Source organism: Emydura macquarii, unplaced genomic scaffold, assembly GCF_026122565.2.
Source record: "Emydura macquarii macquarii isolate MOO-44397 ecotype Brisbane River unplaced genomic scaffold, CSIRO-AGI_Emac_v2 contig_2292, whole genome shotgun sequence".
NCBI classification, from domain to species: domain Eukaryota; kingdom Metazoa; phylum Chordata; order Testudines; family Chelidae; genus Emydura; species Emydura macquarii.
The window spans coordinates 1,938,080-1,958,344 of record NW_027132429.1 but is presented as its reverse complement, the minus strand read 5'-3'; the positions used below and the strand labels follow the sequence as shown (position 1 = coordinate 1,958,344).

At 50.5% G+C, this 20,265-nt stretch overlaps 1 protein-coding gene across 2 annotated transcripts in view; it reads right to left on the bottom strand.

Annotated features, from left to right (window-relative positions):
• Nucleotides 1–4,028: 4,028 nt before the first annotated feature.
• LOC137161266 (surfeit locus protein 4-like) overlaps nucleotides 4,029–20,265 on the bottom strand; it is a 37,016-nt gene continuing 20,779 nt past the window's right edge. The window contains exons 1-6 of one of the 2 annotated variants that reach the window (XM_067560374.1): nucleotides 12,712–12,838; nucleotides 7,615–7,801; nucleotides 6,980–7,056; nucleotides 5,997–6,040; nucleotides 5,306–5,492; nucleotides 4,029–4,532 (exon numbers count right to left, since the gene is read on the bottom strand). In XM_067560374.1, coding sequence (XP_067416475.1) covers nucleotides 4,266–4,532; nucleotides 5,306–5,492; nucleotides 5,997–6,040; nucleotides 6,980–7,056; nucleotides 7,615–7,801; nucleotides 12,712–12,762 — 813 coding nt within the window. In that variant the 5' untranslated portion in view covers nucleotides 12,763–12,838 and the 3' untranslated portion in view covers nucleotides 4,029–4,265. Of the gene's footprint in view, nucleotides 4,533–5,305; nucleotides 5,493–5,996; nucleotides 6,041–6,979; nucleotides 7,057–7,614; nucleotides 7,802–12,711; nucleotides 12,839–20,265 lie in introns of those variants that run through there. The other variant, XM_067560375.1, reaches the window with a different exon arrangement.

The window sequence follows — 20,265 nt, the reverse complement described above, 5'->3', positions numbered from 1 at the left end:
GGACATCTGAGGGCCAATCATAAGCCTCTCTCACTTTTTAAAAGAATCATTGCAGCCCTTTGGCAGTAGAAGCAAGTGCAAATGACCCGCGACGCAGCTACGGTCAACTTCAGACTGTGCTACATATTACTGTCGAGTGCGCACTCGACAGCGGGCTCCCGGCTCCCCACGGGGCTGCTGCCGCCACCATTATACGGCTGGGCATATTACGCATACTCGGACATATCACTGTACCTCCACTGCCTGGGCTTTGCTCTGGCCTCAGAGCCTGGGGAGCCCGACCTGGGATAGGGTGTCTCAGCTTTTTCTGTGAGACACATCAGAGCATAAAGCCAGTTAGAAAGCTTCTGAAATAGAAAAGGGGGGGGGAGAAAGATTGCCAAGAGCTGGCTCTGGAAGGGAGAAGACAGGAGCGCGAAGGATGCCTTTGCCAGCTGGGCTGGGATTGCAGGAGACCATCACAATCCATCACATCCCACAGGGTTCAATTCCTTGACCAGAAAGAGCCTTGGGCCACGTCTTGGGAGCCAGAGAAGTCGCTCAGAGCTAACCGGGCAGGCTATTAGCTTATTCTTCATGGGGGAATCCCTGGACCAGCTAGTTGACAACTGGCAGCAATGTGGTCTGTTGGCTACTGCACAGGGCTTGGGTCAGGACTCCTGAGTGCTGTGCCAGCTTTGTCCCTCTCTAGGTTCTTGGCACTCCCACCCACTGGTTCCCAACCTGTGCCCCGGGGACCAAAAGTGCCCCATGGGGTGTTTCAAAGTGGCCCACAGCTCCCCTCCTGCTGGCTGCAGAAGTGAGCCACTGCCTCAGGACCCAGGCAGAGCGTGTTTCTGCAGGCCTAAAAAGGAGATCAGCGCTCCCCGCCCCTCGGCTGTAGCAGGGAGCACAGCAAGGCGCTCCGCCTGGGTCCATAGGCGCTGGGTCCCTGCTGGAGGCAGAGGGAGGGGAGATTGCTCTCTGCTGGAGTTGGGGGAGGAGAGCGCTAAAGCGCTTTGCCTGGGTCCCTAGGTGCTGGAATCCCTGCTGGAGCCAGAGGGAGGGGGGCACTGAGCTCCCATCCCCCTGGCTGCAGAAGGGAGCCACTGCCTAGGAATCCAGGTGGAGCGCACAGGGCTACAGGACACGTGCGGTTTCCCTGCTGCAGCCAGGGAGATGGGAGATGAGTGAGGAGGCAGCCTCCTTGCTGAACTCCTTCCGTCTGGCTGCAGGGAGGGGGCCTGCTGGTGGAGACTGGTGGCCATTCAAGGTTGTAAAAATGGTATCTGTGGCCCTCAAGCCAAAAAGGTTGGGAGCCACTACAGTCCCACCGGTATCGGAGCAACTCACAAGATTACAAAGCAGACATTTAATTTGGCTCCAAGTGGCAACGGCTCAGCCAGCTCACCTCCCCTGTCAGCGTGCCACAGTTTCCCCACCTGAGAGTTAGGAATAATGGGACCAATCTTTGCAAAGCTCTCTCAGACCCTGGCGCAAACGGCTCTGTAGGAAGCGTGACATATGATCAGAGCTCTCGGTGATTCGAGCAGGCGTCTATCAGATTTTATAACCTGCAATGCAAGTCGCAGCCATGGAAACCGCTTGCAAAGCCTGTAATCTCGGCCAGCTTTAGTGCAGAAAGCAGGCTGCAGTCGAGGTGCTGGATAGGGTGGGCAGGAGAGACAGCCTGGCTCTGTGCTCCAGAGCAAAGGAGCTCCACAAAACTTTACCTCACATCCCCAAGAGAAGAGGCCCAGAGCAGAACAGCTGTACTGGCCCTGGGCCCTGATCTCAGGAAGATGAGCCAAATTTCCTGTAGGCAGCTTTTGCTGGAGAAGAGGGGAAATAAAAAGCAGCTGGATTTGTTTAACCATCTTCTGCATGGAGCAGTAAGTTAAGGAACTTGCTCAAAATCAAGGCCCCTAAGCAGCGCAGCCGATCTGCTCCGGTTCTTTGAGAACAGCCTAGACGGGGACCAGTGGGTACGTGTCAAGGCCTGCACTGTTTGCCGACAGAGGGCGTGAAGCCCATCTACACTAGAAACCAGAACCAAGTAGTAACAAAGGTGGGGGGCAAACTGGTCCAGAGCAGACAGCTTCATTGCTGGCAGAGTCCTAGCAGCCCAGCAAGAGCAACAGAAGGCTACTCCTGAACTTGCCCAGACAGTCCTCCCTTGCTAAGTAACAGCCGCACAGAGCAGATAAGCTGCCTTGCAGACGTCTGTCCCTTCCTTTGAAGCACCTGACGCTGTGAAAGGCAAAGTACCGGACTGACAAGAGCTCTGTCCCCGGTGACAGGGGAGATACTCGGTATTTGGGATTAGGCAGTTCCCAAAATAAAATAATTAAAGGTCTAGAAAACCTGACCCTTGAGGAAAGGTTCGAAAAACTGGGCATGTTTGGTCTTGAGAAAAGACGCCTGAGGGGGGACCCTGGTAACAGTCTTCAGCTATGTAAGGGCTGTTAGAAAGAGGACACGAAGTAATCAGCTTAATCTGCAGCAAAGGAGATTTCGGTTAGATGTTAGGAACAACTTTGTAAGGACAGTTAAAGCTCTGGCACAGGCTTCCAAGGGAGGTGTAGAATCCCCATCACTGGAGGTTTTTAAGAACAAGTTAAAAAAAACAGCTGTCGGGGATGTTCTAGGTTTACTTGGTCCTGCTTCACGGAACTGGACTGATGACCTCTCGAGGTACATTCCAGTCCTCTGTTTCTGGGATTCTCCTCCTAGTAAATACATGCACGCACACCTTTGATAGCAGCAGGAAGAATGTTCAGCTTTCCCATCTGGGGTAGAAAGACAGCAAATGGCCTGGATGCATCCCCTTCTTCTACCCTCAGGATCACACAGCCAGTGTGCCTTACCACCCCCACCCCAGCCCACTTTCGCCTTGGTTAGCAGTTGCTTGTTACAGTCTACTGCCAACACTGCATACCAAGCTGCAACTCGAAATAGCCTGCCTACCCCAGCCGCATCTTTGAAGCCAGATCCCGACTGCAAACGTAGCCGCTTTTTCACAGGTGGAGTAAGTGGAAATAAGGCTCAGATACTGCCTTCCTTCAAAACACACTGCCCCCAAGAAAGAGTCCAATGATACAGGCCTTAATCCAAACGTCCACTGAAGAGGCTGCAAGTCTGTGGCAAAGTACCACTGAAGTTGTGTATTGTTAAAGTGACATCACCCTTTACAAAGTATTCATGGTGGCCTGCCCTCAGGACCTGTGCTTCTCTGTGTTAATGTAAAGAAAGCCAGGAAGTGTGACTTGGAAGACAGGTAAGATGGGGGATATTTCTGCTTTTTATATTAAAAAGTCAGGCCAGGTCTGCCCCAGAGGGCTTTATGGAGAACTGGCAGAATAACACTGCAGATACTGATGTATGTATAGCTGATCACCCGTCATTTCAAACGTCGTCTTTTGGGGGATGGCAAATACCTATTTAACTCAAACACCCACATAAATGTGGGAGAAAAGATCTCACTGTTAAAGAGTCAACATTACCACACCCTTCATTTAACGTTTGCAAAAGCTCACAATTCACCTTTCAGACTTCCAAGGAGTCCTCCAGCGAAGCCAGGGAAGGCAAGCCTTGACTTTTCCCATATTTACAGTGTAGTGCTGTGACAGAATTACTGAGCTGGCTGGGTCTGTGTGTCTGGCACAGCCACAGACAGCCCCTCAAGGAGGTCGCTTCTCCCAGGAAGGCAGCACGCGTCTCAGGGAGTAACTCTGAAAGGCGTGTGCCTGCTGGCTCAGGGAGAGAAGGAAGCTGTTTGTACCAGCAGCAAGAAGGCAGCTGCCTCTGTGCCCTCTTCCCGTTGTTCTGTTCCGTTAAGATGTGCTCACGGCCACGTCACTATTCTGGGGCTCCACAAGGCTCTGCTGACTCACCAGTAAGACAACAGCGAGGTCACAGGACAGTAAGTCCTTTGGGCCTTCTTTATACACCACAAAAGGGTCCTTTATATCGATCCAAGCTCAGGACAGCAGAGGGGCTCGTTACCAGTCAGCCCATGAGGGATGGACCAGGGCACAAGGCTCAAGGGCTGTAGAATATAATACATATTTTAATTTACACATGTCTCCAACCGGATAGGAAGAAAAAGACTCTTCTATCCTGATAAGGCAACAGTGAACGATGATAAACCTCCAAATAACAGAATGGGGGAGGAAAAAAATAATACACAAGTGGGACTAAAGTTTAAAAAAGTTGTAAGGAAAGATTCCCACCCCCCTCCCCGTCTGTCCCAAGCCGCCTCCCCATTCTTTATTCTCCTTCCGCCTTCACCACTTCTTTTTGTGCTCGTCCATCGAGACTCCTCCCGGGCCCAGCGCCACCACCAGCAGCAGGCCGCCTATTACGGACATGGTCTGGAAAAAGTCATACTTGAGGAAGTCATGGAGGGGCCTGTAGGTGGGAATGTTCCAGAACGCGTTCTGCAGCAGATTGATAACGAAGAGCCAGATGACCAGCGTCAGGGCAGCCAGCTTAGTCTTGAAACCGATGGCCACCAAGATGATCAATGCCATGCCAAAGATGTCCTGGAAGATCTGGGACGGGGGAAAATGTCGGCAGAGGTGAATACCTGCACAGCTTTTAGCTCAGAAGCTGAAAGCACTTGACAAACAGTCAGTCAGTGGCACAGCCAGCTACAGAACCCAGGCATCCTGGCTTTCAGTTCCCTGCTAGTCCAACACTCCTCCCAAACTGAGAATAAACCCCAAGACCATCATCTCAGTTCCATCCTAGGGATACTACCTACATTGGTCACCTCACCCGTCTCTCCACAGCCTCCCATACCCAGGACGTTCTCCCCACTGGGGGGCTTGCTTGTTAGACTCTTCAGGGCAGAGGAGCTGGCTGCACCGGAGGGCTTGGAAAGCAAAGGAGAAGGTCTGGACCGGGATGTGGAAGCAGCAGAGATGCAAGCAGACGTCATCCAGCCCGCTGCACTAGCTCAAAGCAGGATCAGCTGGGCCGGAACGTCGGAGGCCTCTGCTCTCTCCCCCACTCGCCAGCGGTGGCGTATCCTCCCCGCTCGCCCTCCCACACACATTGCAAACAGGGCATGGAACCTGCAAGACGGAGCAGCCAGCTTGCCTGCTGCCGTGCGCGGGTTACAGGGGAGAATCCAACAACGCCACGGGGCCCTGACGCGGAAGGGGAGGACAACACAGCATAACCATGGAAAGAGGTGGCACCTATGGGTGAGGGCCCCTTTGCTACAGGGCTAGTGCAGCATCCAGCCCCACTGCTGGCTGGGCTGCCTAGGGCGAAGAGGGACTCCAGGACAAGGTGACAGGGAGCGTCAGAGGCCACTCACGGTGAAGGCGCTGAGTTCAAAGTGCAGCAGCGTCATGAACATGAGCACAAGCAGGAGCCTTCCCCCCAGCTGCATGTACTGCCGCGGCGAGAGCTCATCCACGGTGGGGACGCCGGCGAACATGGACTTCCCTTCAGAGCGGGACTCTGCTAGCAGCAGCAGCAGCCCACCTCCTAGGGCGAGGTTCCTGCAGCAGGAGGAAGGGAAAGGATCAACAGATCACGGAGCTGGCATCTTCCAACGTTAAGCATGACGGCAGCCGTGCAGGGACGGAACCGGGGATCTCCAGCTTAAAAGCAAGAGCCCAGTCTCCCTAGCTGCGGCTGGAGCAGAGTCATCACTTCTGTGGTCAGGCACAGCCGGGGACCTGCAGCACAGACTCACCAGTGGGCTACACAAGCCCCCGCCATGCTACATTGCTCATCTCTAGCCCCTGCCATCCTGGACTCACATTGCACTTGAATTCATTAGTGAAACCTGAACCCTTCCAGGAGGGTCTGACAGGTGGGGAAACCGAGGCACAGAGCAGCAGTGACTTGCCCAAGGGCAGATAAGAAGTCAGTGGTAGAGTGAAGTGAAGCATGCAGGAGGCCTCTCCTGCATTTTTCCTGGATTGTCTTTAAGAGCCAGGCCTTGCCCGTGTCCCTTTGTGGCTAAGCAGCACCAATTCCCTCCATCAGCTGTAACTCACCTCATCAGGAATTTGAGGTCCCATAAAATACTGTAAGCGACTGTCTGCAAAACAGAAACCAGCAGTTTAAGTCCCGTGGCCAGATAATGGGTTCAGCGGCTTGTGCCAGATGATCTCAAGGAGTTGTTCAAAAGCTAAGCCCAGGGGGAGATGAGTCAGTTTCAACTTCATGTTACAGAGAGGGGAAACTGAAGCACAGAGAGATTTGTGCCAAGCCATGCAGCAAGTCAGTGGTGAGCATCTCAGTCTTCAACATATTTATCCTGTGAGGCAGGGCAGGACCACTATCCCCACTGTACCGATGGCAAATCACTTCGTCTGTCTCGGGGCTTCAGTTCCCAAAAATCACACAGGGAGCGTATGGTACAGCAGGGAACTGACCTGGGGTCTCTCCCACGCTAGTGCCCTAACCACTGCGCCATCTTTAAAAAAGGAGTTAAACGTGGCTTAGCCATGACTAAGATGTAGGTGGACATAATGATATACCAATAAATTTGGAGGGGGCGGGACACCAGGAAAGATGAGGGATTTAGTTTAACAGAATGGGGGGGAAAGGCACAGACTGAGGGATTGCCAACACATGGAAATTAATCCTGAAGTAGGTAGGGTGTGAATTTAAAGCAGATTCATTTTTTGTGATTAACTCCGTGTGTGGACACTTTTGTCTCGGAATAAGAGTGCTTTACTCCAAATTAGCTTAATCCACTTTGGAATTGAGAATTCACCCGTACTCTGGAATAGCTATTCCTGAATAACTCCCCATCTAGACAAGGCCTAAAAATAATAAGAGGTCATGGGTCTTTTCCATTCTCTAGCTTTTATGGTTCTCCAGCTCATTTCATTCCACTTCCCAGCTTCCAGAGCCACTGTCGAGCCGTGCCCACTGCTACCAATCCACTGAGCAGCTAGGGGAATCTTTGCTAACCACAGCATCCAGCACCCATCTGGAGCAGTGTCATGAAGCTAGCCCGTCTCCGACTCACCTGCATGAAGATAATCCCGAACAGGCCAAAACAAGCGTAAGGAACAAACTTCCTGGCTAGGACTAGAACGCACCCAACTGCAAGAGAGACACAGAGAACGAAAAAACCAAAAACCAAACTCAGCATCAGAGCCAATGCAGGTTAACAAAACACAGGTACTTCTGCAGTACTCGGTCTTCTCTACTCTTTTCCCCAGATGAGGGAGTTGGGGGCATTGTACTGACAGTGTAGCACACGGAGAGTGAGATTTTCAGAGCCAATGAGGCAAGAGAGCCTCATGAGTTTTACCAGAATTTGGAGAAGCTCCTCTTCCTAGGACAATCTTGGAGGGACGCTTGACTAGATGACCTTAGAGGTCTTTTTCCAGGGGGATGGTGGAAGATCCCAGGAGATCAATGTTCTACTCTAGACTCTGCCATTGACTCACTGTGTGACCTTGGAAAAGTCACTGCCCTGTTTTGTGCCTCAATTTCCCCATCTGCATAACAAGGACATACCACCCTAGATTTGTTTGGTCCTCCCTCAAGGTCTGTGTGTGGTGGGGGTGAACTCTCGACGTCCCTTCTGTGATTCTCTACCCAGGCTCCCTCCCAAATTGCAGCTCAGAAGTGTCCCTGAGGTGGGAGGGCTCTTACCCAGCTGTCCAGACATGTTGATTAACACGAATAGCGTGGCCACGATGATGCCGCTCCCCCACGACACGTTGATGTAATCCCGCTGCTCGTTCCATTGAAACCACATCCGGACCCCGTCCTCAAGGAAAGTGCTGATCAGACAGAGGTGAGCCAGGTGAGGTAGGTAGCGCTTTGTCACACGCAAGAACTAGAGGGGGAAGATAGGGCCAGAGGAGGAAGAACAAAAGGCAGCATTAGAGACTCACAAAGCAATGGCCCACAGCAGCTGGAGCAGCAAGTTGCTAGGTGACTCAGCTGCAAAACCAGTGACACTTTGGTCAGAGGAGACTCTCAGGACAGCTTGCAGACTTCCATGAATCAGCCGTCACTTCGCCTCTGGGAGGCAGGCATTAGCCCAATATTAGAGATGGGGAAAGGGAAACCCAGGCGAGAGCCGCAACTTGACTTTTCTAAGGTTGTACGAGTCGATGGCTCCCAGCCCCTGCTCCAACCACTCCACATGCCTTTCCAGAGGCAGAAATAGACCCCACGAGTCCAGACTCCCAGTCCCCAGCCCTACCCATTAGAATACCGTCTTCTTCCAAAACTGGGAGTCGGTCCCAAGAGTCCCAACTCCCAGTTTAAACTCTCTGGAAAAACATACCAGGACACCTTTGAAATGGTGGGACCGCTGTAGGAAGCCGCTTTGAAGGGCAGGTAATTCGCGCAGCTCTACGCTGTGCATTAGTCCCGTAGACCCATATAGCAGAGACTCAATGAAGCAGAGGAGGAGACTGCGTAGTAGTTATTAGTTTAGAAGCATCTTCCACCACTCCAGAGGGGTCCAGCCAGGTCAGGTCCACCTCCAATCCCCCTATTGTTTTCAGTATAAATTTCTGCGCTACACCTTGCATCTCCATTCCGTCCTGAACCTCTTGGAAGATGAGGCCTAGTGGGAGATGATGGGACTTGTCCAAGGTTACACTGGTAGTTGGCAGCTGTGCTGTGAACAGAATCTGACTCCCAGGGGAAATAAAGTGAAATGTATCAGGTATGCTGCGGTAGTGCCCAGGCATCCCCATCACGGACCCCACCGTGTTACCTGCTGGGCATACACACAGTGCAAAGAGATGATCCCTGCCCTAACAAACCTCTAAGTCAGAAAGCCATCTCATTTAAGGCCAGGGGGAACCGCCAGATCACCTACTCTGAGCTCCTACATCTCACAGGCCACCAACACCACCCGTGCCCACACGCTAAATACAACCACCAAAGTATTACAGCCCACAGCGTAGCAGCTTCACAGAAATGGAGCAACCTGTTATCCCAAACCCACAAATATCTGAATGTTTCAAACATCCCAAAGCCTTCCATAAAGTCTTTTGTGTTTCTTTCAGGATGAAAAAGGCTAGATACACGTAAAGTATGATAATCAACAGGCAATATTCATTAACACATCCTCTAACACACGTCTAGGGATATAGATATTATTCTTATTGCAAAGTATATTAAATACCATGGGTTTCTTTTCTTTTCTTTTTTTTTTTTTGGAGGTAGAGGATGACGATGAGGAAAGGAGAGAAGGGGAAGGAAGACAAAACCTCATCTAACCTCTATGCGCCTGATTCAGAAGTTTTAAGGAGAAACTCTTTAATTCTGTCTACCTATACACTCAACCATTATCTCCAAGCAATTCAGTATTTTAAATGAACTCTCTGCTCCTGAAAGATGACAAACTGGCTGACCTGGAGGCCAAAATCCTTTCTCTGTGGGTACAACACAGCATAGGCAGGGATAGACAGACTGCACTCTCACACCTTCAAAGTAACACACAAATAACATATACACAACTCTATCACCATTCCTGCTCCGAATGCAGGAGTCCTTTAACCAATGTAATACTTTAGTGTGCAAAAGACTCTCTCTTATTATATAGGTGCGCTCCCAAGGTGGCACTGAATTATTGGTGGTGTCTCTGAATAAGGCAAAACAATCAGATCCAACTGAAAGTCTATCAAACATTAAGGCCCCATCTACACTACAAAAATAACCATGGCTGTGAAGCCAGAGGAATCCACAAAGATATGAACAGTATTCTCAAGCATGGTAAAAACACAGCTTTCTTCCGTTTTCAAGATTAAACCATATTATAAACATGGATTGGCTCCAATCATGTTTCAAACATTGTTCTTTTCATAGTGTAAACAGGATTTAAAAGTGCCTGTGTGGAGAACAGGACACTACGTGTGCTATCTAAGGAGCTCAGTTTAACTTTAATCTAGATGTACTTCTAGTTTGAAAGAGGACTGCCTCAAAGAAAACTAACTAGATCCATGTGCCAAAATACAATGCTGAGGAAAATGCGGAATAGTGGGGCGAGGAACAAGCCAAGTTACTGGGCTCAATATACAGGTAACAGAGTGAAATTCTATGGTCTGCGATATATAGACGGTCCGACTAGATGAACTAATGGTCCCTTCTGGCCTTCGGATCTGTGGGCCCATCTCAAATCCTTTATCTACTACTTACATTTCCATAATGCCTTCCCATCCTGAAGGATCCTAAAGCACTAGCTGGCTACATAGCTTTATGGCCCCCATTTCTGTCAGATATGAGCAATCGGCTGAGTAGAAATCAGTTTAATCCCCAATTCCCTGTTGTCTGAAACTGGGTTACAGCCTCAGTTATGTTAAGTGTGCTCATGTCAAAACCCCTGTTTCTCTGGAGAGCCCTGCACAGATACAAAATTTGTATCCACATCCGATCCGTGATCTGCAAACATGGTCCACGGATATCCGCACCTGCGGATTTGCAGGGCTCTATTTAGCTGAATGAATTTCCTGTCTTCCAGATCTGTATGGGTAACAGAATACCATAGAACATGAGTGGGAAGCAGCCACATCTGGGAAGGATGACAGCAGGCTGTGCGCTAGCATGCCGAGAGTACTGGGAAGAGGGAATTTTAGCCCAGGAACTCTGCACAAGTCTGACCATGGGATCTTTAATACCCATGCAGACTGGACAGCAGACGGAGTTTTAAGGTCTGGTTCCAGCGAGTAAAATGCATAGGGCTCAATTTACAATGATAAACAATGTTCTGTGTACTCAGAACACAAGCCCTGAGTCCTTCTAACTATTCCTAATATCCATGTTAAATACGTTCATGTCAAGATGTTTCCAGGCTCTATGCACTGGTTCCTACTGCACAGCAGAGACACCTAAAGACGTCCTGTAAAACAATGCTCAGAATCCACTCAACCCTTAACTGAAGTTTGTTATGTCCTCAATGGGGACTGAGCAATAACACAAATTAGAGTCCCAAACCCCTTTGCCCTAGGATCAAATCAAGCTGCCACACGGGAAGCTCTGGAAAATGAAGTCCTCTAGTTATCCCATAGGATGGACACAACATGGGAAACAGAGAGGCAAACTGCACATATACATGAACCCCTGCCAGCATACCTGAGCTGCAGAGAACTCCTTCTAGGGATCAGAGAATGGTATTTGGCTTAGAGGAGGATTTAAGGTGTGGTATTACCTAACACACATTTTAAAAGGCTAGCGTAACCTAGCCAAGACTGTAACTTGATGGCTTTAACACGTGTTAAAGGGCAGCTTGCATTGCCTACACTAGACCTTTCAAACATGTTAACATGTGCTGACCTCACACCTTTAAACCCCACTCTAGACATGGCCTTCTTTGACTCCTGGCAAGACAGCCAATTGCAACACTGACAGGGATTGTGCAAGTCCTAGCAGGGGTTTAGTTGGGACTCAGGAGTGCTATGAAAAGATATTCTGCAGCCTATGTAGGCTGAGCAGGAGATTGGAAGTCAGAACTCCCAGATTCCAATCCCAGCTCTGCCACTGACTCACTGTATGATCACGGTCAAGTCATTTTCCCTCTCCGTGCCAGTTTCCCCATTTGCAATGGGGGTGAGGGATAACACCTACCTTACAGGGGGCTGTGAGGTTCAATTCACTAATCAGTTCGTGGCTGGACCAAAGATGCTAGTGAAGTCTGTATTACATAGCACCAAACAGCCACAGGAAGGAATGCTGGGTTACTACTGGTGTGCAATGGGACTGAACTAGTGACCCTGGAGGTTCCCTCTCCCGTTCTAACTTGCCCACAGTGCCAGAGAGAATAAATTCCCCTGTTCTGGCCTGGGGTTTGCTGGTTTGTTTTGAGGAAATGGAGAGCGAGTGGAAGCAGCCAGGAAGGCAGGCGCTTTAATCCCATCATACTCGTTACTTTATGGTTCAAGACACAAAAAGAAGATGCCCATTCAAGTCAACAGAGGATCCCAGGCTGCACCAGCCTCTCTCCCTAGACACCTCTGAGGTGCGCTGGGCACTGTGGGGGGTTCTGCCCCGTCCAGCCCCGGAACAGAAGGGGAGGCCTTTAGCTGGGGGGGGGTCTAGACCTACCTGCCCCAGTCCTACCAATAGTACCAGCCTTGCTAGCTCCAGGCTGGATGCCCCCCCATTCCCCCCGGAAACCAAGATACCTGGGTCCCCGTCCTCCTCCATACCACCACCCCATGGCATAGCCTCTCCCCCACTCTGCTCCCTAGCCCCCTTACTACAGGGGGGACGACACATGGCACATCCCTCACACCCCTCTCCACAGGGAGAGGGAAAGCAGGTGGTACATCCCCCCCTTTTTCCAACAGGCTCCCCTCTTGGGGAGGGGGAGGGGGAGAGTGGTTGGTACATCCCCATCCATTCTCCACATGACTCCACGCTTGGGGGAAGAAAGAAGCACTTGGTACATTCCCCCCGCTCACCCCAATGGGAAGGAGGAGGAAAAGCAGGTGGCACACCCCCTTCGTTCTTGATGGATTGCCCCCAAAACCTCTCCACACTGGTACATCCCCCATTACTTCTCTATGGGGTCAGGAGGTGGTGGTGGTACATCCCACCCCATGGAAAGAGGAGCAGATGGTACATCCCACCCCTCCCTGTCCTCCCATGAGGGATATGGTATCTCCCGCCCCCTCAGTGACTCCCACGCTGGGATGGACCAAACTATTCCCGGTCGGGAGGGAGCAGGTCAGTCCCATCTCCGTCTCCTCCAGCAGGAGCCGCCCCCGCCCGAAGATCTCTGCCCCTCACCTGGTCGGCCAGGTCTTCGGCAGCCCCCATCAAGTCTCCATTGGGCGCCATAGTCGGCTCCGGCCCAGCCTCACTGTCTCAGGGGCCGAGAGCGATCGAGGGGAACGGAGAGGGCGTGGCCGACGGCGGGAGGGGGCGTGGCCGTAGCTCAACCAGTCGCAGGGCGGCTCTCTAGTCTGTCCCACCCCCCGGGGGGGGAGGGGGTCACGTGGGCTTCCCGAGCCCTCGGCCATGACGGCTGCCGAGGCAGAGGCTGGAGAGCCTCTCGCGTGTCGTTTCAACGACGTTGCCTCGACAGCAATGGCGGCCGGGTCCAACCGTCCCGCCGCCTGGCGCGAGAGCGGGGGAGGGGCCGGGCCGGGCGCTAACGCCGAATTTGCCGCCTTCCCGCCATCGAGGGGCTGGGCCGCGGCGTGGGAGGGGCCGGGGGCGTCGCGTGCCCAGGATGGGCCTGGGACTGAGAGGCGAGCTCAGCGCCTCGCGGGCGGCCACGGCCCCAGCCACAGCGCCTCGGCCACGGCCCCTCCCCCCACTCAACCACAGCGCCTCACACACGGCCCCTCCCCCCACACAACCACAGCGCCTCACCCACGGCCCCTCCCCCCACAACCACAGCCCCACACACGGTCCCCCCACACAACCACAGCCTCACCCACGGCCCCTCCCCCCACAACCACAGCGCCTCACCCACGGCCCCTCCCCCCACAGCACCCCACACACGGTGCCTCCCCTCACACAACCACAGCGCCTCCCACACCATGCCCCACGCCTGGCCACAGCACCCCACACCTGGCCACAGCGCCCCACACAGGGTGCCTCACGCACGGCCCTCCCCCCCACACACACAACCACAGCACCCCACACACGGCGCCCCACACCTGGCCATGGCGATGCTGCCTCACCTCAGGCCCGGCCATGGCACCCCACATCCAGCCGCAGCCCCTGAGCCCAGCCCTAGCGCCTCACGCCCGGCCGGGGCCACGTCACCTCAGGCCACCCAGGTGCGGCAATGGCACCTCAAAGCTCAGGCCCGGCCTCGGTTCTTTAAATAGCGCCGTGGGGCCGGCCCCTCCCGCACAGCCACAGCAGCGCCTTGCACCCGGCCAGGGCAGCAACACATCAGGCAGCGCCTCGGCTCCGGGACTCAGCTGCCAAACGTGGTGGCGCTGTGGGTAACGGGGCAGGGGAGCCTCCATGTCCGAGCAAAGAGGAGAGGCTAGAAGTTGCTCAAGTCCAGGTAGGAACTGAAGAGAGGCAGTCAAATGGGAGAGTCCTGTCCAGTTCTATCCCGTGAAGGAGACAACTAAATACTGACAGGTTTTAGCAGGGCTTGTCTGCAAATGCAAGAAGCCTGAATACGACGCTGGGTGCACTTGAGTGCCTGGTATTAAATGCTGATATTGATGTAACGGGCGCCACAGACACTTGGTGGAATGAGGCTAATCAATGGGACACAGGAACGCCAGGGGACAAAACGCACGGGCATGACAAAACAGGTTGCACTGGTGCGGGAGCGTCAGTGTAGGTGAAAGAAAGCATAGAGTCAAATATAGCAAAAATCTGAAATGAATCGAACAGTACCATCGAATCTCTAGGGCTGGAATTCCATGTGTGAATAATAGGAGTACAGCACTGGGAGGATACTGGGAACCATGTTTCAGGAAAGATATGGACAAATTGGAGACAGTCCAGAGAAGCGCAACAAAAAAGATTAAAGGTCTAGAAAACATGACCTATGAGGGAAGATTGAAAAAACTTGGGTTTGTTCAGTCTGGAGGAGAGAAGACAGATGGCACACGATAACAGTTTTCAAAAACTAGGCATAAAAGGTTGTTACAAGGAGGAGGGAGAAAAATTGTTCTCCTTAACCTCTGTGGGTAGGAGAAGAAGCAATGGACTGAAATTGCAGCAAGGGCAGTTTAGGTTGGACATTAGGAAAAGCTTCCTAACTGTCAGGGTAGTTAAGCTCTGGAATAAATTGCCTGAGAGCTTGTGGAAAATCCATCGTTGGAGATTTTTAAGATCAGGTTAGACAAACACCTGTGAGGGATGGTCTAGGTAATGCTTGGTCCTGCCATAAGCGCAGAGGATTGGAGTAGATGACCTCTCGAGGTCCCTTCCAATCCTACAATTCTATGATTCCATACTACCGACCACCTGACCAGGATGGTGATGGTGATTGTGAAATTCTCAGGGAGATTAAAGAGGCTACAAAAACAGAAAACCCAATAATAATGGGGGATTTCGACTATTTGTATATTGACTGGGAACATGTCACCTCAGGATGGGATACAGAGATAAAATTTCTGGACACCATTATTGACTGCTTCTTAGAGCAGCTTGTCCTGGAACTCACAAGGGGAGAGGCAATTCTTGATTTAGTCCTAAGTGGTGCACAGGATCTGGTCAAAGTGGTGAATATAGCTGAACTGTTCAGTAATAGCAACCATAATGTAATTAAATTTAACATCCTTGTTGAGGGGAAAATACCAAAGAAACCCACCACAGTAGCATTTAACTTAAAAAAAGGGGAATTATGAATAATGATGAGGCTAGTTAAATGGAAATTAAAAGGAATAGTCACAAGAGTGAAATACCTGCAAGCTGCATGGGAACTTTTTACAAACACCATAATAGAGAATCAAACTATATGTATACGCCAACTAAAAAAAATAGTAAGAGGATCAAAAAATGCCACCATGGCTAAACAATAGAGCAAAATAGGCAGAGACAAAAAGACATCTTTTAAAAATTGGAAGTCAAATCATGCTGAGGAAAATAGAAGAGAAAATAAACTCTGACAAGTCAAGTGTAAAAGTATAATTAGGCAGGCCTGAAAGAATTGGAAGAGCAACTAGCAAAAGACACAAAAACTAACATTTTTTTTTAAGTACAAAAGAAGCTGGAAGCCTGTCAAACAATCAATGGGGCCACTGGACAATCACAATGTTAAAGGAGCACTCAAGGAAGACAAGACTGTTGTTGAAAAGCTGATTGAATTCTTTGCATCAGTCTTCACTGCAGAGGATGTGAGGGAGATTCCCATATCTGAGCCATTCTTTTTAGGTGACAAATCTGAGGAACTGTAACAGATTGAGGTGTCAGTAAAGGATGTTTAGGAACAAACTGATGAATTAAATAGTGAAAAGTCATCAGGACTACGTGATATTCACCCAAAAGTTCTGAAGGGACTCAAATATGAAATTGCAGAACTACGAGCTCTGGTATGTAACCTATCACTTAAATCAGCCTCTATACCAGATGCCTGCTGGGTAGCTAGTGTAACACCGATTTTTAAGACAGACGCCAGAGGCAATTCTGGTAATTACAGGCCGGTAAGCCTAACTTCAGTACCAGCAAATTGGTTGAAACTATATAAAGAACAGAAAGACACGTAAATGAACATGATGTTTGGGGAATAGTCAATACAGCTTTTGTAAAGAGAGATCATGCCTCACCAATCTATTAGAATTCTCTAAGGGGGTCAACAAACGTGGACAAGGGTGATTCAGTGGATATAGTGTACTTAGATTTTCAGAAAGCCTTTGACAAGATCCCTCACCAAAGGCTCTTAAGGAAAGTAGGCAGTCGTGGGATAAGAATGAAGGTTTTCTCATGGATCAGTAGCTGGTTAAAAGATAGGAAACAAAAGGTCAGTTTTCAGAATGTGGAGAGTTAAATAGTGGGATCACTCAAGGATCTATACTGGGACCAGTGCTGTTCAACATATGCATAAATGATCTGGAAAGAGAGGAAAACAGTGAGGTGGCAAAGTTTGCAGATGATACAAAATTACTCAAGATAGTTAAGTCCAAAGCTGACTTTGAAGAGTTACAAAGGGATCTCGCAGAACTGGGTGACTGGACAAGAAAATGGCAGACGAAATTCAGTGTTGATAAATACGAAGTAATGCATATTGGAAAACATAATCCCAACTATACATGCAAAATTATGGGGTGGAAATTAGCTGTTACCACTTAAGAAGGAGATCTTGGAGTCATTGTGGATAGTTCTCTGAAAACATCTGTTCAATGGGCAGCAGCACGCAAAGAGCTAACAATACTAGGAACTGTTACAACATGGATAGATAAGACAGAAAACCCTAATCCTTGAATACTGTGTGCAGTTCTAGTTGACTCATCTCAAAAAAATATATTAGAATTGGAAAAAGTACAGAGAAGGGCAACACAAATTATTAGGGGTATGGAACAACTTCCAAATTAGGAGCGATTAACTAGTGGGGATATGATAGAGGTCTGTAAAATCATGAACGGTGTGGAGAAAGTGAATAAGGAAGTGTTATTTACCCCTTAGCACAACACAACCACCAGGGGTCACTAAATGAAATTAATAGTCATCAGATTTCAAACAAACATAATGAAGTTCTTTTTCACAACATGCACAAGCGACCTGTGGAACTCGTTGCCAGGGGATGTTATGCAGGCCAAAAGCATAACTGGGTCGGGAAAAAAATTAGGTAAATTCATGGAGGATAGGTCCAATAATGACTATTAGCCAAGATGGTCAGGGACTCAATCCCATGCTCTGACTCTCCCTAAAGCTCTGCCTGCCAGAAGCAGGGACTGGACAGCTGGTAGATCATTTGATAAATTGCCCGGTTCTGTTCATTCTCTCTGAGGCATCTGGCTCTGGCCACAGTCAGAAGACAGGATACTGGGCTAGATGGACCACTGATCTGACCTGCTGTGGCCATCCTTATGTTCTTATGAATAATGGCATCTGCTATACACCGCATTTGGTGGTGGTGTGGTAAGAGTCCCATCAAAGCCAGGATGGTGAGCCACTACTGGGAAATGACAGCGCTGCCTCTAACCAGGGTGGTGGGGTGCCATACCAGAACAGGACATGAACAGGGTTTCCTGTCTCAAACAGCAATGGGGCTGTCTCAAATACACTGTAAGCAACGCTATGGCCTCAATGGAGCCACATCGATGGTCTGCATTTGGGGCCCATACTGTTTAAAACTGCACAACCCTCTGCCTCCGTTTCTTCCCCTTCCAGTTGCAGTCTCATTGCTGGCCACATGGTGGAGCCACAGGCCAAAGAACCTCAGTGGCCTCAGCTGCAGAGGACTGTTCCATTGGCTGTTCTCCCAGCTCCTTTGCTTTTACCTTCAGTTCTAATTTTTTTCTGTCACTCGGGTTGTTTGATTTCTGCAGGGTTTGATCAGAGAGATGCCAGCTCAGCAGTGCCTGATGATGGAGGTCCTATCTCACCAGAGGAGACTCAGCCTAGAAGAGAAGCTTCCTCCACACCCAAACACCCTGCCCCACCCTACCCCGCTTCAGCTTACTGTGCAAACTAGGAGCGACCGGGGAGTTCAAATCTTCATGGCCCTTTTAGTCCTTGGTCCATCTGCTGAAGCTGCCAAGAGGGGGAGAACGTGGGGACACCCAGGGTTTGCTCCCTTCTTTGTTTCCAGATGGCTTATAACCAGATGTGACAGCAGGAGCTCACTGGCAGGACAGATGCTGAAACACACTCTTGCCTTGTGCCAGGCTTCCTACTCAGAGGTGACCGGGGCAGCAGATCCAGCCTTTGAATGTTTGGAATGCCAGAGGAGACTGTAGTACACTCTGTCGGCCTCACAGATCCCAGAGACCCTCGTGGCACTAGATCACTGGCCCCCTGTGAGGTCAGGCAATCAGGGATATAACTCCATGGGGTTGAGGATCACAGGGCAAAGTTTGAAGCTGGATGTTCTCGCTAAATGGGCTGGGATCCAGCCCAATTTCTCCCACACCACAACAAACCATTCCAGCTCCCAATCCGGATGGACTCCTGTCTTCCTCTTCCACCTGAGTCTATGATCTTCTTCCCCAGTAGGCATCCTGCCTTAGCAAGAGACCATTGGGCAGCAATCAGCTTTTGCTTGCATTATCGCTTGTTGTAGCGCCTCTGCACCATCCAAGAACCTGCTGATGATGGGAGCCGATTCCAAGCATCATGTCTTAATCACCCCATGCATAGAGCATAGCAATCCTATATTATGGGTCAACAATCCAATTTTTCAGCCACCAGCCTGAACAGGTTCCCTCCTTGGAAGACCAGGGCTCACAACGGCCTCCTTTATGGCAGAGGATTTTCCTCTATAAGAACAAAATCTCCAGGATTTGGCCATCCAGGTAAGTTGCCCACAGAAGCCTGACCTGTCCCGATCTCTTTGGGCTGCAGCCACAAGAGCTCAGAGGGCCTTGTCCTGAGCTACCCCACCTTCAGGTTCTTGCTGCAACAGTTCAGCCTTCAACAAGACACTGCTAATGGCCTTTGAGAAGCAAGAAGCTGAAAGCCTTGGGTCTCTGACAGCAGAGCTGACACCTAAGTAGCACCAAGAGGGGAAATGTGAGAAGCAGCTGTCTTGTGAGAGGCAAGAGGAATCCACAGCCTTGAGTTCCTTCAGCACCAGCTCTCCTGCTGAGAAGGGCTGTGTAACATCTGATGGAGAGTGTTTCATGTATGCTGCGCCAGTCCAAGAGAATCCCAGGCATTTAGCAAAACACCCCAAACCCTTAAATGCCAGCTGGCCTGTTGGCTTATCTTTCCATCAGCAAACAGTGGCTTTGAGAAACAGAGAGATACACTGGAGACCAGTATCCTTCAACCAAGTTCCGGCACTGTTCTCTACAGCTTCTCCTGCCAGGAGTCTGCCTCCTGCACTACGCACGCATGCCTGACTTCCTACAGCACCTTCTGCTGGGACAGTTGGACTGAAGTATCTGGAAGCTCCTGTCACATCCACAGCCTGTGCTTATGTACCATTCAGCACAGCTCTTTCTGCCATGAGGCACTGGAACTGGGTGTCCCAGAGCTTCCATTCTGAATTCCCTACCCATCCCCATCCAGCAGTGACCAGAAACCTCCCTGCTCCCCAGTACAGCACCTTCAAGTGATTAGCCAGTGCCAGCTTGGAGAAGTAGCTAGATTCCTAAGGGTTAAATACATGCAGACTTTGTGCCGCTCCAAATCCTGAGGTAGCCCCAGGTGGCACTCCGAATGGGGTGCAAAGGGTGACTCCCAGGGGTGCAGAGAATGCTAGCTGGAGCTGCTCCAGTTGTCACAACTCCTGCATAATCCGAGAGAGACAGTGTGAGCCCAGCAGTGGAAATATTGGCAGTGAACATCACACACATTGCTCTCACATGCATGCTGCCTCACACACAAAAACTCCCCCACCCGTCTCAGTCTCAGGTTTGTGTGCATACATACACACGCGCTTTCTCATTCCTCGCGGCTCCCATAGACTTCCTGTGATGTTAGACAAGTCAGAGTCTCTCTGTGCCTTGGTCCCCCTTGCTACAATAGGGGGAAGGGTGCTGCTCTACCCCAGGGGTGGTTGTGAAGATGAATGTATTAAAGATTGTGAGGCCCTCAGATGGTATTGTGAGGGGGGGGGGGTAAGACTGATATCATTGCATACAGACAGCTGTCACAGCGATGCACCTATTTTGACCCTTCTCACGTTATCACCTCTGCACACATGCACTGTCACATCACACACCTGTTACACAAAACACACACACTTATGGTGTCTGA